Below are 18,554 nucleotides of genomic sequence, written 5' to 3'. Positions count from 1 at the left end.
CAACCTGAATAGAGCAGGGTGACCTGCTGTGACCTTATTCTCATTTGTCTGGTTGCCATCTAGGCCGTGAGCCTTTTGGAGAAGCTCAGCATCATCTAGCCATCGTGTGCTTCTAACAGCAAGTGCAAAAGGTGCAAGGCATCTTGGGACTAACCTTGGAAGTCACACACCACTCTGCTTTAAAGAGCTGGAAAGAATTTGTAGTTAGGTAAAGTTTGCCATGTTCACCATTGCTGATGGTTGGTTTTGATGTCTCTTAATTATCCTTCTTATAATGTGTGGCCATTGATTGCAAGCCAGTGCAGTTTTACCCTGTTCTTACTTTATTCTCTTAGAAAATACCTCTCAACGCTCAGTATCTTTCATACTCACTGAAAAGCTTCTCTACCTTGTGATCTTAACAGGGCCTTGCTGATGCTGCTGTGGCCTGAGTCTCGTATTTATTACCCTTGTTCTTCCTAGTGTCTCCATTCTTAAAGATCTGAGAAAACAGGTCCAAAGGCGTTCCTACGCCACCTTTCTTCTTGAGAAGATCTTCTCTTTAGAAGTTTAAAACCTGACAAATAAAACGTCTGCAGTCACCCTTTAAGGATAATTGCTGAGAAAAACTCTTCGTCTTCCCTTGTTAACTAGCTTAGTGACCTGCACTTAAGACATTTTTTCTTTGATATTGTTCTCTCTGATCATGATTCACACAGGCCTTGCATTTTCTTTCTTCCTTTATTCTTATTATGTCTAAATGGGAGAGCCCTTTTCTGTTGTGAGGTCTGTGCTTCTTGGCCTGTAATATGCCCACTTATATAACTGAAATTCCTTTTATATAGTAATTTATCTTACAGCTCCCGACTTTGTGCTCTGTAGCATTGGTCCTGACCTTCTGAATGCTCACTGATTCTTAGTTCACAGAGTGTCCGCCAAGTTTCTTTACACATTCTTTCCACAGTTCTTTCTTTGGAAACATGGACATTATTACTTCATTGCAATGTATCATCTCTACATACTTAACAAAAATTAACCATCTTCTCATGATGAAATTCTAGCAGTTACATTTGAAAGATTTATGCGGTCTCTCTAGAAAGCACTATTATATAAATACTGGGTTTTTCGTCATTAAAAAAGATTTAAACTTTGAATTTGAGTATAAGCTTTCTACTTAAAAAAAAAAATGCACATTTACCTCACAAGATCTAGAGTTCAGTCCTCCAAACCAACAAGCGTCTGAGTTAAAACCATGATCTAGGTGTTTGTGACACACACCTGTAATATTAGCACTCCGGATCCGAGAAGCAGGAGGTTTATTGCCCATGTGAGTCTAGTCAAGATTACATCCTGAGACCTGTCTCAAAGTCAAAGAACTACTTAAATGAAAAACATACCTCACCCCAAGAAAAAGATGGAGTGATCCTTTACAAAAGGGTTGCTCATTGAGCTTGGAGAGCCATGTCTTTCAGATGAATGTACTAGACGAGGTTAGATGTCCACCATAGCTTGTCCCTTAGTAACTTTCCTGCTTCGCCTACTAGGACCTTCTGCTGGCCATGCTTAGCTTTGCAGTCTGTGATCTGGTCAGCTTTTACTGTCTTCTTGGAGCTCCCCGGTGTGTACACCTTGAGGTAGCTTATGCTCTAGCCAGTGCCTATGTCTTGAGTGAGTTGGGAGTGTGGAGAGCAGATAGCACACATCTGCCCTGTTGGACCTGGCTCCCTACTTCAAAACCCAGTAAGCATTAGCACCTGGCTGGAGCTGAGGAGCCGTGGCTGTCAAGTAGCCTGTAGGAGCTGACAAGTTCTCTGTCTCTTCGATGGTGAACTGTGCTGGATAAGTGGCTCTAGAACTTGATTAAATATCCTGCTTAGGATTTTTTGTTTGTTTGTTTTTTAACTTGACACAAGATAGAGTCACTTGGGAGGAACCTCTGTTAAGAAGATGCCTCAGTCAGATTGCCTGTATGCAAGTCTGTAGGGCATCTTTTTGATTAATGTGACAGGGTCCAGCCCACTGTGGGTAGTGCTACCCCTACTCAGGTGGTCCTAGGTGGCATAAGAAAGCTAAGCCACAGGGAGCAAGCCAGTGAGCAGCATTTCTCTATGGTCTCTGCTTCAGTTCCTTCCCTTCTCTATGGTTCCTGCGTTTCAGTTCCTGTCCTGACTTCCCTGGACTACAAGCTGTACGCTAAAATAAACCCTTCCCTCCCTGAAGTTGATTTTGGTCAGTGTCTTATTACAGTAATAGAAGGCAGGACAATAAATACACCAGCTAATCTTAGTCCTCCCACCCAGCCAGGGAGCTAGGCCTGAGTCAGGTCCTGCTTTCTGCTGGTGGCCCTCAGCTGTTGTGTCACTGTGCCGACACTGGGTTCTCCTGCTCTTTTGAACAGTCTAGTTTTCATTATCCTGCCTCTTCTCGTCACTGTCTCTTGTGGGAGCAGCGTCTCATCTTCCGCCTTATCCACAAGTCTGTCTTTCATTGGTTGCAGAATCTCTTCCCAGTCTATTGTTTAAAGACCACCATGCTAATCTTTCTTTTGTCTTTAAATGCATCTCCAATTTCTTTCTTACTATCCTTCCAGAAACAGCTATTATTCACCAGTATTAACAGCTTCCTCTTAAGGAATAACTTCACCTTGGGGCCATCATTTAACCCTGTGCTAGTGATTACTGTCCCAGTTCTCCAGGTATCTTCACCAGGTAATCTGTGTGTATGTCTTGCTTTTGCTCCAGCATTCCTCAAGCTGGCTTGGAAACCTGATTGCACAGTGGAGTCATATAGAAACCTATGAAGTCATCTAAATTTGCTTGTTTCCTTACATCTTTTAAATTCAGCTTGGCATCATGTCTAACCTTGCAGGATATTAAAACATGAAATTCTGTCAGCTACCTCAGTGGCCTAACCAGGCCAGTGCTAGTGCTTCCCTAGCACTGATGGGGGTGGGCTCTGTGTTACCGTGTCAATGGTGTGTACCAGAGCAGTCTTCATTTGCAAATCCACACATTTAAAGTTGTCACTATGTCATCTTTGCCTAGAAACCTTCAAAGGGAATCTTCCAAATCTGAACTTTTAATTTTTGCTTCCAAGATATGTTTTAAATTGTCTTCCTTTCTAATTCAGGTTCCTTTTCCTTTGCAGCCCGGTAGCAGACCGATTACATTTTATTTGCTTTATTCCCAAGTTCCCTCGCTGCTCCCCACCTCTCCCTGTAACAGAGTATGTCTGCCTTTCACCTTTAGGATGGTACTGTTCTCTCCTCTGTGACTTAGAAATAATTGCTTTAAATTTTAAAAAATATTTGATGCTAGAAGCTACATAATAGAATAATGTAGAGTACTAAGTAATTATGTGTGGTATGTATTATGTAAGTGAATGAGTGAATGAGTGAATGAGTGAATGAGTCTAGAGGACTCTCTAAAGTGTATTGTCAGCTCTTTACTTTTGCATTGATTGACGTGAGGGGCATGAGGCTGCGTGTCTCTTCTGCCAAGTCTTGTGCAGAAAGCCTGGAGGAGGCCTGGAGGGCTGGTCCTCTGTCTAGGCTGGAGGCCCTAAGAAGCTAGAGGTTCTCATGTCAACAAAGGGATGCAGCAACAACAGGGTGAGCTTGCAGCAGAGTGTGAGGAGCAGGCAGAAGGCCCTTCCGCTCTTCCTTATCTGGGCCTGGACTGCCACCAGAAGGTGGTATTCAGACCCCATCCAGTTGACAGCCAAGGTCATTACGTGCTAAACAGTGATGGACCTGCCTTTTTAAAATGTAAAGTTTGCCATTAGTGATCCCCCCCAACCCCTTTCTCTACATCTTTCTTTTCCCTTCATCCTTGCTAAGGAGGCCATATGTCATGCAGATAATTACAGTGGATTGAGCAAGTTTCCCAAGGGCAAAAGCAATTGCCCACAAAATTGAGAGAAAACAGTCTAGAGATAAATAGAAAATGGAAAGCTTGTCGGTAAAGCAAATCTCTTCATGGATCCTTGGTAATTCTTTGTTACATGAGTGACCATATTAGTGTATCTGAGATGGATTGCTGTATCAGTAGTAGCATGTGCAAACGTTTTTAGTAATAAATAAAATCAAGGATATAAACTCAACTCCTAATGTACATGTACTGAAAATGGCTGCCACTTTCAGTTTAGTCTTCATTCTCTACAAGCTGAATCCATAACACCATTAGTATTAAATATGTCCTCTGGTTTTAATTATTTATTTACTTAATTATTTTAGGATATATAGATGGTTTGTCTACATGTATGTCTGTGTACCACATGTGTGCTTAAGGCCCACAGAGGTCAGAAGAGGGTGTCTGGTCACTTGACTTTCAGACAGTGGTGAACTGCTGTATGGTACTAAGAGTTGAACCTGGATCCACCAGAAGAGTAGCCAGTGTTGGTGACTGATGAGCCATCACTCCAGCTCCTGTTCTCTGTTGTTTTATTCGATCCGCCAAAGATGAGTTTTTGTCATAAACTCTATTGAACACATTTATTTCATTCATATCTTTGGGTCTGTGTAGCATGTTGCCTAGTGGTTGGCACACAGAAAGTGCTGAAATATTCATCAGTGTCACTGATCTCAAACATCCTATCTGTGGTGATACTGTGATTTATACGCCATAGCTATATTTAGCTAGTTTTGATAAATAATTCAGTTCTATTCTGTTTTCAGTAATGTTTCATTGTATGGTCTAAAGAAATTGACCATTTAGTACAAGAATGGATATTTCTTATTTCTATAGTGTATAGATTTTTAAAATTAGAAATACCTACTTTAATGTATAAAAGTAAGGAAGATACTTTTTTAAAGATTTATTTATTATTATGTACACAGTGTTCTGCTTAATATATGTCGTATGCCAGAAGAGGGCACCAGGTCTCATTACAGATGGTTGTGAGCCACATGTGTTGCTGGGAATTGAACTTTGGACCTCTGGAAGAGCAGTCAGTGCTCTTAACCTCTGAGCCATGTCTCCAGCCCCAAGAAGAATGATTACAATAGAGAGTACATGGCATAGACCATAAGCACTTTAAATTACTTTCACGTCCTTGGAAGGTTGTAGGCTTTACAAATAATGAAAATGGATTCTCTCAGGGTTTTATATTAGATACAAAAATGAACCATTTTGACAAATCACAATTTTACCTATAATGTTGATATTAGTATATCAATTCTGAGTTCTTATGAAGTGGTTTGTATTTGGGGCTCAAGTTAAAAGAAATTGATTAAGCGCTGCGGGATGGCTGTGCCTCAGTGGCTGGCAGGTTAAGGAATACATTTCCACTGGAGATCCTTGAGCAGAGGCTGTGGAACCGGGCGCCTCTTGCCCTTTGGCCTCCACATGTACAGCCATCCTGTAAGGAACATGGGTCATGGAGACAAGGTTGGCAGCCAGCCCTCAAGAAACCTTGAAGCACAGTCAAGGGGGGTGGGGGGGGGAAGGCCTTGTGTCCAAATATTTAAATTTTCCATAAGAAAATTAGTTGCTTCCTTAGAGCTGGAGGTTTGGCCTCTTCCTTCAGTCTTTCTTACCCCTGCCCAGCATCTTGCCCCTTTCCACTGTCCCCAGCCAGCAGACACCTATGTGTGCTATCTGTCTTATCCACATTTATGTACAACTTAGATACTTTATGCCTACATATGAATGCTGTTAGAAACTACTGTCTGTCCTTCAGCATGTTTTTGTGTTCTCTGGCTGTCATGAAGCACACTGTGCAAGTCTCATGATGTGCTCACCTCTGTCTGAACCTGGTATTTCCTCTAGAGCAGATTTTGCTTTTGGTTAGTTTGAAACTGAGTTTGCTAAATCATTTTATTTGACACGTAAGTTAGTATACAAATCACCACAGGCCAGTTAGAACCCAACAGGGTACAGTATTATTATATCATAAATCTCAAATACGATAAATAAAAACATTAACTTGTTATATCCTAAATCACTGTTAATAACAATTGTTAGTATAGCTTAAATAGTTGGTGTCACTCCCCCATGTCTCTGAGTACATCTCCTGGGTTTGGCTTTTGTAGGACAGGACCAGGAAGACTCATAGCAGTGCTGCAGGGAGGGCTTGGGATTTTGTGTGGTGACTGTTGATGCTTTATCTTTTGTGTCTTCTTTGTTAAAGACTGAACCTGGCTGTATAATGCAGACCCCCATTATATTCACAGTCCTTGTGTCTCTGGGATTAGCGTCCTCTTCTTTATCAAACTTGGATTTTAAAGAAAGAACTGCATGTGTTGTTTTCCATTATATCAGTGACATCCGTTGCTGCTGTTCCATCAAGGAAGGAAGAAAATTCTTTTCTAAGTGTATATTAATTCTGCCAATATTTGAAGTTGTTGGGGAGGGGATATACTTTAACAATTTGTTTTGTTTCATTTGAAACAGGTCTTCATGCAGCCTGAGAGCTGGGCTTGAGCTCAGGATGTAAATAAGGATGCCCTGGAGCTCCTGACCTCCCTGCCTGCCTCCCGAGTGTTGAGAGGTGTCATTACAGACATGCGTTACCATACATAGCTCCCACATTTTTTTTTAGTTAACAGCAAAAAGGTTTTTACAAATAAACTTCTCTCAAAAAAACTATGTCTTAGTTAAAGATTCCAAAAATCCAGTTAAGAAAATTCTTATACATTGTGCTCTGTATCTGAGGTTTTCCATTCTAACTGCATATGACAGTTCTGCAGAGGATTTTAATGCACATCTGGAGAATGTTCTTCATTTACACTTTGCGGTCAGGAGTTGATCGTTTATCCCTGCCTGTCTCCTGTAGACACACACACCATGTTTCACTCACTGATGTTTGAAACCTGTGGAGGACTTTGGCTTGAAGACTCCAAGTGATGCTGATTCTGGGACCATACTTTAGTATGAGGCTAGGTTAGGAGACCAGCTCTGGGACCCTGTCTAGTGACCTGTGCAGATCCTGTGCATGCTGCCACAGTTTGTGAGTGTTCATATGTGCACCAGCCCTGTGTGCCTAGAAGGGTGTGGGGAATTCCTTGGTATTCTTCATACCCTTGGGATTTTACACTCTTCTCCTCCTCTTTCGTACAGTTCTCTGAGTCTTGAGAGGAGGGATTTGATCCCTTTTAGCCCGATTGTTCCAAGGTCTCTCACTCTCGGCATAATGCCTGGCTGAGGGTCTCTGTCTTTGTTCCCATCTGCTGCAGGAGGAAGCTTGTCTGGTGATGCTGAGCACGGCACAGATCTGTGTGTCTAGCAGAATGTCACTAGGAGTCATTTCATTGTACGTTTCTTTAGCAGAACAGTAGTATTTGCTTTCCCCTAGGTTCTTGCCTATCTAGTTTCAGGTTCTTGGCCACCCAAGAAGAGCAGGTATGGGATCCATCTCATGGAGTGGGCCTTAAAACACATATTGGTCAGTTACTCCAAATAGTGGTTTGTATTACTATTGCACCAGCGTATCTTGCAGGCACGTCACCCTTGTAGGTTGGAAGGTTTGTAGCTCAGTTGGTGTTTGTGTATCTCTTTTGGTAGCATGCAAAGTAACTTCTTACACCAAAGATGCTAGAACATGGGGGTGGAGGCTCTTTGTAGGCACCAGCTTGACTTCTCCATGTTTAGTGAGTTGCTTAGATGTTGTCTTCAGCAATAAGGCCTTGCTGTGAGTTTGTGGAGAGCTACCAATAGCCTTGGCAATACCCTAGGTTGTTTGGAGGTCCCTATGGGACCTCTTTGTCTAAGAACTCAACTAGACATTACCCATTCCTTGTACGGGAAGCTTCATTTGTCACGAGAGATGTCTAGTTGGGGCTCTGTCTTCCCATTACTTGGCAGTATCATTCAGATTGCCTTCATGTATGTATATGTTACAGGAAGCCTGTGCTGTATTATTTTCCATACCACCCCTCAGATGGACTTAGCTGTCTCCCCTTCAACGATGCTATTTATTTTAGAAGTCTATTTCTCCAAATTATTTTATATCTGATTGTTTCTTTCCCTCTCTCTCTCTCACCCCACCCAGTTTCTCTCTCACCCCACCCCCAGCCCCAGTCCTCCAGTCTATACCGACCAGCCTTGATACATTAAGTTGCAGAAGGACTGGGTACATCTTCTCTCGAAGTCTTTTTTGTAATGTTTGTCTTTTTGTCAGCTTTTATTCTGAGCAGTTTTAAAAATACTCTTTAGGGTAGCCACAGATAGGTGCTATGAGATAATGAGACAACCCTCTAATGACTGCAGTCTTTTTTTTCCATTTTTTTCTTTTAGTTAATATTTTATTTACATTTAAGATGCCATCCCCTTTCCCCATTTCCCCTCCCTAGAAGACCCCTGTCCCATGCCCCCCCCTTTCCTTTTTGCTTTTATACAATTTTTTTAATGTTAATCAAGGATTTATAAGTTTGGTAATGCTCAGTCAGAAGCGTAACCCAATACCCAACCTAGATATAAAAACCATCTTTGACTGGTGGAGACATGTGAACATCTGCCTCCATGCCCCCTCCCTCTTTCTCTCTCTCATCACCTAGCTTCTCCTCTCCTTCATCTTCTCTCCTTACTCCAACTCTTCCTCTCAATACTCCTTCCCACTTAGCTCCTCCTACATATCACTCTTCCTGTTAAAGTAAAACTTTTCTCTCAAAATACAATTAGAGCATACTTATTCCTAATTGTACCACTGAGGTACGAGGTAGTCCTAATACCCAGTCCATCATTTTGTTGACTAACCAGAGCCTCTGTCACCTCTTCTAACTAAAACACTTACTTTTGATCCTGGCTTTTTTTTTTTTTTTTTTTTTTTTTTTTGGCTTTAGAATGAATGTCAGCCGAAAACCATCTACTCAGATCTTTTCTCTCAAAGTAAATAGCCAGGATTGGCTATGAGACTATAGGTCTTCAACCCCGTCCGAAATCCAGAATGACTGAGTTAACTGAAATTTTGGGAAGCACTAAACATAGCTTCTAAAACTTAGCCAATTAATAGAGACCGCTGAACACCTGAAAAGCCCCTATACTACCAAACGTTGGAGCATCAAATCTTCAGCCTTCTGGCCCAAAATCATCTGACAGACCTTAGTGATGCAGGATTATTAAGGGCTGATTACTCTGTCTAGGCAGATATAATCAATGACTGCAGTCTTAGGGTTAAAGGAAAGCCGTGCCTCCTGCAGCCATAGGTACTGATGGTAACTCAGGAGGCTCCACAAGGACATGTGCACAAGGCCTTTTCTTTACCAGGAGGCCATTACTGCACCATCCATGAAGACTCAGGGGCTTCTTTGGTTTTGTTTTAGTAAAACCCTGGATTTTAAAACCTTATGTTTATGATAAACATGTTTTAATTTATAGAACTTAATAAATAGTTTAATTGATAGAGGAATGCTATAATCATTTGCATTAATTTGGATAATATCCCTTATCATTAAAGTTTTAGTCTTTTCTTGTATTACTATTTAAGTATAGTTTTAAGAACATTTGCTCATTCAGTGGCCTTGATATTAATTGTTAAAAACCCTAAATAAGACTAAATAAGAAATGAAATTGAAGAAGAATTGGTATTCAGAAACATGATTTATAGATATCGTATATTAAAAACCTCAGTTTCATTTCTTTGAATATTTTCTCTGTGATAGTTAGTGTTCACCTGAAAGTCCCAACATTTGAAAATATACACTTGGGTGCACATTAATATTTGTGCCCTACAGTGTAAAAGTTTTACTTACAAGTTAGGCAAGTAATGATTGACAATTCGCCTTTTTTGAGGTGCTGTTTTAGTGGAGTGTAGCTTCAGCTCTGGGCCTTTAGCTGGACCGCTGTGGCTCTGTGAAGTCTTGATGCTAGCCCGTGGGGTATGCTCAGGGTCTCTAGAGTGTGTTCCAGACTAACCTCAGGCGAGCCATTTTGTGATCTGAAGAGCTATACCTTGTCCATCCACTGATACCTAGCTTACACCTCCTGCCTGTATCCAAATCTCTCCAAGTAGTATGCCCATGCGCTCTTCATTGCTCTCTCCCTATGTCTTCACTGTCAGGAAAATGTTAAACTGTCTGTTGAGCAAATAGTCTCATTTCTCAGGCTAGCACAGGTTTTCAGCATTGTCTCAGGAGGCAGGGGATTTTGTATCTCTCCAGTGAGGGAGGGAATGTGCAGGCAGCTTCAGTCAGCTGGAAACAGTCCCCAAAATGTATCTTTAAAATTAGAGAAAATAGCTCTCGATCAGAAACATATCCCCGTGTGATGTATTTAAAATTGTGCCAGGTGATCAAGGCTTGCATCTGTGCTAGCTTTGAATTTTGTGTTCTGCATGTTTTTCTGACTTTGTTTGTGTTTTGTAGGTAGCTGACTGTTCCTGGGATGAAACCATAAAGATCTATGACCCTGTTTGTCTCACGGTTCCCGGCTAAGACACGCTGCTCTAGTCAGAAACAGATAGTGACTGATGAACTACTTAGCATCAGAACATTAACTACTGAAAGGAGAGAATTAGGCCTTTATATGTACTGTATACATTTCAGATTCCTGAGATTTCAGAATTCTCAGACTTACATGGAAATCAGTTTTGAGGTATCTGATAAAGACATTGTAATCCTGGTACATAAGCCATGTTTTCTGAAGTCCTAAAGAATAATTGTTGTTATAATATATCTTGTAATATCTATTAAAATGTTATCTCTGTATTATAAAATGACATAAAATATGGGAGGTTAGGAGATTACATGGGCAGTAATACATTTTATCATTAATTTGTCATTTTGGATATAAAATAAAACCACTTCTGTTGATAAAAATCAAAATAAACTGCCTTGATCATATATCATTTATGACATGTCAATGAGGTTGCCTTTTAAAAATGTACTATGTATATGGATATAATTTTAATTTAATGTAGATACAGCTGATGTTCATAAATAAATGCTGGCATAGATTTAAGTTACTCAGAAGTTACCTATTGAGTGTCACGTGTGCCTGACATACGCTCAGTGGCATTCTCTCAGGAATGCTGAGCTGTTAGCTGTACGGTGCTGTGATTAAGTTTGTTTTGAATGTCTGGTATCCACACCCTCTTAGGTACTGGACCCCGGACTTCTCTCTCTTAGCTAGGCATGGTTTCACACATCTATAATCCCTTGGGAAGCAGAGACAGGAGGATTGCAAATCTTGGGCCAGTCTGGGCTACCAAATGAGACCTTGTCCATCCCCTATCCAAAGTTATTTAATTAATTAATTAATTTTAAAATGCTTTTTGAAATAAAAGCTTTTGGTCCTACTAAGGCTTCTATCTATAGCCCTTTAAAGTGGCTTTAAATTATACATTTTAAACGTTTAAGGAAAAATTATAAATATTGACTGGAAAATGTTAAAGTAGAAAAATTAGTAAAACAAAACATTTTGTATAGCATTTATTTTGTATGTCAAGTATGCTTTATATAAATGGCAGAAATTGTAATTCTTAAGCTTTTGGGAATGTTAATTTTGTTAATATTTATTTTTAGTGTGAGTATGTGTAAGTGTGCGGGCACTACATAAGTGTGGCCATCCGAGGGCCACTTTCAGGAGTCACTTCTTAACCTTTCACCTTTCACTGATGGAAGCCAGATTTTGGGCTGGGTGGCAGGCACCTTTACTCTCTGAGCCAGCTCATGTGCCCTTAAATTCGAAGATGGAAAGACATTCCGTGTTCCTGGATTGGTAGAATTAATATTGTCAAGATGACCATTCTACCAAAAGCAGTTTACAGATTGAATGCAGTCCTACCTCAGAATCCCATGACATTCTTCACAGAAATAGAAACAAATTTTAAAGTTCATAGGGGAACACAAAAGACCCGACCAGCCAAGGCAATCCTGAGCAAAAAGAACAGCACTAAGGGGATTACCACACCAGGTTCTAAGTGGTGTCACAGAGAACAGCACTAAGGGGATTACCACACCAGGTTCTAAGTGGCATCACAGAGCCGTAGCAATAAAAACAGCCAACAGGTGCAAAAACACATGTAGATCATAGACCCAAACATGAACACACATAACTACAGTCTTCTGTATTTAACAAATACTCCAGAAATACACACTGGAGGGAAGAGTTCTGTAACTTGCCGCTGACTGGACCAAAGGTTTGTTTCTAAGTTTTCCCATAAATGAAAACATGGTTAGTTCTGCAGCTCAGCGTCCATGGTCTGAGGACCCAGACTCCCTCATCAGCAGAGCTGCCATGTAGAACCCTCAAAGCGTGTTTGGTAAATGAGTGATTCAGGGAGGGACACTTGTGTTCTTGGATCCTGGCTCAGCAATGCTAGTTACTTTTGAAATGGACATTGCTTAACAAGTGGACAGTAGTGAACAGAGAAGCACAATTCTTCCTTACAGTTGTGACTGGAGTTGCATACAGCTTTACCTCTTTCCCTCCACATGAACTAACAGCATCTCAACAAGGTGTGTCTCAATAAAAAAACAGTGCACGGTGTGTACGCTGTCAGCAGAACCTGTAAAAGACTAATATTTACAATGAATGTAATTCCTTTCCGTTTTGAATATGAGAGGTTATTGTAACAAAGTAATGGACCCGAGGATTTAAAAACTACCATTTTCCCTTCTCGGCTGAACTACTGCGGTTATTGTCTTTAGTTGTGTATTCACTGAAGAGCCCAACAGGCTACAGCAGATGGCTCTAGAGTCATGGTAATATCGGTTAAACTCAGTGAATCTCAATGAGTCTGGACTGTAGGAAGGGGTGTAGTAGAGAAGACAACTAACAGATGAGAGGAAAATTGGAAGAGTTTGTAATAATCAGAATGTGCATTATTCACATATGAAGTTATCATGTAACAAAAGTTTTTTTAATGATTTTGCCAAGGGTGTTGTGTGTCTGTAATTCTAGCACTTGAGAGGCTGCAGCAAGAGGGCCCCAGCCTGGGCTGCAGAGAGTTTGAGGCACACTGGACTGAAGTGAGAGCCTGTTTCAAAAACCAAAACCCAAGTGTTTCTAGCATCTCCCTCAGTCCATTTCCCCCGTATTCAGGGATGTGAGAGACTGACCTCCTGATATGACGGGGTGTTACCAAGTTGCCTTTGGAGCTACTGTTGGAAGATGGAAGGGATCCCAGCTGGAGTCTGCCCTAAAAGCAAAACTCTTGGGAGCTTATGAACTCAGTAGCTTCTAGATGAAAAGTCCTTCCTGGGGGATATCAGCACCGATCTGACCACCTGCTGTTAGCATCCATCCTATCTGCCCTCCAGGCTGCTTGTCAACCTGTTGTGACAGGCCAATGTCGATGACCCGGCTTGCCATCAGGGCAGTGTGTGGCATGTCCATATATGCAGGGTTTTTGTTGTTTTTTAATTTTTGCTTTTTGTTGTTTGTTTTGTACATTGCTTCGTTTGTTGTTTGTGTTTTGAACTCTGGCTGTCCTGGAACTATGTAGACCAGGCTGGCCTCCAACTCAGAGAGGTGCACCTGCGTCTGCTTTCCCAGTGCTGGGATTAAAGGCCTAGCTAGTATACAGTCCTTTTTAATCTTTATTACTCCCTCAGTGCCGCTCTGCTTTCTAAACAAGGAAGCCAGGTTAGGATATATAAGGGCTTTAGGGGTATGGTGGGAAGGGTTGATTGGTCATAACACAGTACCTGATTATAGTGGGAAGGGCTGAGCAGTGGGACTTAGGTGCATGCAGGAAGTTCTGTGCAGGGTCATCCTCCAAATGAGGTGAGGCACCTGTGCTTAGAGACCCTCCAGATAAGGTCCGTGGAAGGGGAAGCCCTGCTGACAAAGAGAGGCCTCCATTTTGCACTGAGCTTGGGGACCTGCCCAGACATGTGGACTGCAGGGTCTTCTAGCACCACATGACAATCTTGCTAATAGGATGAGCTGGCTTGCTAAAACAAAAAACAAAACAAAAAAAACAAAAAAAAAAGAATTGAGATTTGAGCTCTGGTGACTAGATTCTGATAATTTTGAGAGAACTGACAAAATTGCATTTTTCAGTCCCAAAAGGGGAGAAGCTGCATCTGAGCCTGGGTGACCCTACAAAGCCCATTTTCTGTCTTGACGGGCAGAACCAACATTGCCTTTGTCTTTCATACTTCTCCAAATGTCTTAGCCGTGGCTCCTCTACAGATGAACCCTCAGAAATGTCTTACTTAACATGTCTCTTCTTAGAGATGCTGGTCTACTTAAGCTTTTTGTTTTTTAACTTCTGTGCATCTGATCTGGTTGTCTCCTGCTTTCCACCTTCTAGGTCTCCCTCCCATAAGCCTGTGAACTCATTTTCTTTCAGCTGAAATCATCTTGCTTACTAAACCAGCAGCTTCCTCCGGCGTGAGCAAGGAAGGATCGAGTTAAGCATCAGTTTAGACGAGCTAAGGACCTAATGCCAGCTCATAGCCCCTCTCCACACATACACTGCACAGGTCACTCAGTGCTGTCCCTTTACCCCTCAACCCAAGTGCCACTGCCGTAGTTTCTCTGAGAAACTGCCACCAGTCTCCAAGTAGCTGCTTTATTTCTAGTTCTGTACCTTCAGAGCCACCCTCCTGTGTGCTGCTCCAAAGACCGAGGCAATGTGTAACTGGGGTATGCCAATTTCGTTGTTAAAACCTTTCTCTGCTTGTAGGATTGCATAGGGGAACAGTTCCATTTCCTAACCAGACAGCTCAGTCCTGGTCCCTGCCTGTTGCAAGGTTTTCCCAACAACACCAGGATGTTCACAGAAACCCCAATCTTGCAGGCTTTCGGTTCTGTCTTTGCTCAAGCTAGCCCGTGTCTCCTAGGTGTTCTGCCTTTGGCTTGGCAGGTTCTTACTCATCATTTTAAGTTACATGAAATGACTAAGAGAAAAGATTGGCAGCAAACTCTAAAATAGCAATCACACAGCAGAGCAGACGGAGAGAAGTCCTAAAGGAAAGAATAGACTTTCAAGGATGCATTAACCCCTGTTGGCTAGTAGCCAGAAGTTATTATTTTATATGCGTGCAAATACATGTTTATGTATATGCAGGTGCACACGTATGTGCAGGCCAGAGGACAGCCTCCACCTTGGTATTTTAAGGAGTCTGTCAGTGGTCTGGAACTCAATGATAAGGCTAGGTTAGGTGGCTGGTAAGGCCTGGACCCCATCTACCTGGGTGAGTCTCCCCCTCCCCAGTGCTGTGTTGACAAGTATGTACCACCACATCTAACTATATTTACATGGGTTCTGAGGACCAAACTCAGGTCTACATGATCGTGAGGCAGACATCTCACTGACTGAACTATCGCCCCCACCCCAGTATCCAGAACTTATAAAGACCTTAGAAATCAATAGGCAGCTGGAGTGGTAGTCTTTCTCTTCCAGAGAGCATGTTTGGTTCCTAGCACCACCTTGAGACAACTGCCTGTAACTCTAGTCCTAGGGGATCCAGCACCTTTTTTCTGACTTATTCAAGCAACCAGATATCCCAGAGACACATGGCAACAATAACAACAACGACAACACACACAGATACACAATTACACAGAAATGAAAACAATGAATCTTTAAAAAAAAAAAAAAAAACTTACGGAACAACAGAACACAAAAGCAGACAGGATACTAAAGCAGAGTTCATAGAAATAGGAAGGCAAATATTTGATATGCTTCGAAATGTTCTTCCTCGCTGATGGCAAGGAAATCCTAATTACAGTGAGGCCGCTTCCCCTGTTTTTCTGCATCTTGCTTTGGCAAGCATTTACAGTACCGACAAAATCCAATGCTGGTTAATTTGAGAGCTGAGAGTGTGGTTACACTTTGTCTTGTTAAGTGTGATCTGGCAGCAAGTCAACATGGCCAGTTCCTCCACGGCCCAGCAGTTCCAGTCCCAGGATCCCCACTAGCTCAGTGGTAAAACACTTGCCTGGTAAGTGTGAGACCCCGAGATCAGTTACAGGAAAGAAGAGGACGGAATTTCTACAGTCATGTAAGACTGAGGGCTGCGGTCTCAGCTCATTTGTGAAGTGCTTACCGTCACCCACGAGAATATGGATTCCATGTAAAAAGTCGGATACGGTGGGCCATGCTTGAATGCCACCCCTGGACAGGCAGGAAAAGGGGTGTCATCCTAGCCTAATTCATCTTCAAGCTCCAGGTGCCAGGGAGAGATCCCATATCAGAAACTGCAGCAGGGACTGAAGTTAAGAGCATTAGTTCTCAGCACCCACATCAGGAGCTCAGTCTTGATAACAAGCTCATAGCTTGTTAAAGTTTCATCTTCAGCAGATCCCTCTTCTGGACTCCGTGGACTGGCATGCACACACATACCAACACACATGTACACGTACATATTAAAATGATTAAAGATCAACCTCCAATGTGCCTTCTTACAACATAAACTCTCTCATATCCTGACTCGGGAAAATATGTTGCTATTAGGGTATGCAGGTAGGAGCCACAGGTATTGTCTTGTCGTCCTGCAGTTCAGGCAGTCAGGAACCAGACGCGACTTGGTTGATTTGTTCAGCCTTAGGTTTTCTTATGTCATTTGGGTAAGCTGTCACGAGGTTGTTAGTAGCTCCCTATTGCCTTGTGAGGTGTCCATATGAGAGGGCATTGGACCTTCCCAGAAGTGGTGAAGAGAAAATCCAAGACTGAAGCTTCCAGAGTGACATATTTGTTTCTTCCATGGTGTGTTGGTCACCAAGACTAACTTCAGCCTAGGGAAGAAGCCAATAAAGACGTGAATAAGGAAACAAGACCCCACTAGGAATGGAACTACCTTGAAAGTCGATTATCACCAAGTGCTTTAAAGAACCAGCATCGTCTGCATCCAGGTGATCTCCCAGTCTTCCTTGTTAAGAGGGGTTCCTGTATGAGTACATGCATAAAGCACTGAAGGACAGCCAGCTGTGAGCAGTGTGGTGTATAGGCTGGTGAGCATCGAGGGCAGCCTTTGCTTCTTATTTATGCTTTGATTTCTTTGCATGTTCAACAAATGATCATGTGCCATAGTTACAATTAAAAATAAGCTGGGCGGTGGTGGCGCACGCCTTTAATCCCAGCACTTGGGAGGCAAAGGCAGGCGGATTTCTGAGTTCGAGGCCAGCCTGGTCTACAGAGTTCCAGGACAGCCAGGGCTACACAGAGAAACCCTGTCTCAAAAAAAAAAAAGTACATTTATTTAGGACCATACTTCTTTCTCCAGAAAGCCATCTCTGCTCCCTGTCAAACTGATGTAATCGCCTTCCTGAGTTCTGTCTCTTCCTGCAAGACTTCCTGGTGCTCTCTCACCCCCATGCGTGCTCCCCAGGGGCCCGCTGAGTGCTCATCCTCGAGTCCTTCCCCCAACAGACTACCTAGAACATTTGCTCAATACATCTGTCGAATGAATGAACTAACACATTGATTTTATGCCACTAATATTTATTGAGTGGCTCTAAAGATAAAGAGTGTGTGTCTGGACCTTTGGCAACTTGATTCCAATTGGTCAGATAGCTTTGCGACCTCCGATCCAAGTTCTGGTTCAACCGCTCCTACTAAATAAATAGGCTACGGTATTTATCTTTTTCTTGATTTTCTTTAGGAATTTACCTAGTAACAACTTTTGTTACAGATGGGTTAATTTGTTAGGTCCTACTAGAGAACTATACATAATACGGCAGAGAAAATCTGCTGTTTTAGACCTCGTCGATCAGAGGCATTAAGCTAAGTAGTCTTGCCTAAATGAGAAGGGTAAGGTAGCTGAGTCAGCCCCCAATCTCCCACCTAATGTTAGTATCAAAAATGGAAGTAATGATAATTGCTGGCAGAAATGAATCATTCCAAAACTCGGGCTGTGCAGATTCTTCTTTATAATATTCGATTATAATAAGATGGCTTGCGGCGGCAGCAGCCCAGTAATTGGAGTGGTCAGGAGAAACAGGAATCACCTATTGGAAATCGTAGTTAAAAAAAAAAAAGTTCATGTTCAAGGTTGATCTCTGTATATTTTGAATATACCCTTAAACCATACGCATAATTTGTATCACTGCTTCAACCTTTCCCAAACCCTTATAAACCAGAGTCTCTTAAATAACTAATAATGTGTAACCACAGTAATAAAACCGAAGCGTTCCCAGGGGAACCAAAGCCCAAGAGCTACTAAGGGAACCGGAAACTTTCAGTGCAATGCCAGTAGGGGTTATTCCTGCAAAGTCAGCTTTGTGGGACCCATAGACCTGAGTGTGCACCTGTCAGAGACACAGCAGGTGTACTGGGCGCTGGGCACTAGCTGGCCTAAGCCTGAGGACTGGCTGAGATGGTGTACTCTCTCACAGAAGCACCCACAATACAAAAGCTGGCCCGCATGAAAAACTGCAGTGAGCCTGGGATTCCTGCTGTCTCCCTCCTGCTGAGCTAATACACAGTACTCATAGGGTACGTCTGTACTCTACGATTGGGTTCACCATAGAATGGTAAAACCATGAAGATTTTGAGGAAATGCACCCATGTGTCCAAGCAAGGAGATGTGATGTTTAAAGGTCTGAAATTCCAGTCGTTACTGAAGCCCCAGTGGCTGAAAGGGACGTGACACAGAGACCTCAAACCCTCAGCTTCCCAGCGGAAGCCTGGCCATTGCTATAAATTTCAAATAGCATGAAAATGACTGTAGCTGGCCATTACAGAAG

The 18,554-nt window shown here is 42.2% G+C and overlaps 1 protein-coding gene across 2 annotated transcripts in view; it reads left to right on the top strand.

Annotated features, from left to right (window-relative positions):
- The window catches only part of Pex7 (peroxisomal biogenesis factor 7), a 59,784-nt gene extending 48,906 nt beyond the window's left edge, over nt 1-10,878 (top strand). Inside the window, exon 10 of one of the 2 annotated variants that reach the window (XM_076928056.1) lies at nt 10,280-10,878. In XM_076928056.1, the coding sequence (XP_076784171.1) occupies nt 10,280-10,348 (69 nt within the window). In that variant the 3' untranslated portion in view covers nt 10,349-10,878. Of the gene's footprint in view, nt 1-6,371 lie in introns of both variants that reach the window. The other variant, XM_076928057.1, reaches the window with a different exon arrangement.
- Nucleotides 10,879-18,554: the final 7,676 nt, after the last annotated feature.

Source organism: Arvicanthis niloticus, chromosome 30 (genome assembly GCF_011762505.2).
Source record: "Arvicanthis niloticus isolate mArvNil1 chromosome 30, mArvNil1.pat.X, whole genome shotgun sequence".
NCBI classification, from domain to species: domain Eukaryota; kingdom Metazoa; phylum Chordata; class Mammalia; order Rodentia; family Muridae; genus Arvicanthis; species Arvicanthis niloticus.
Note: the sequence above shows the minus strand (reverse complement) of the source record. Positions and strands in the feature narration are given on the sequence as shown.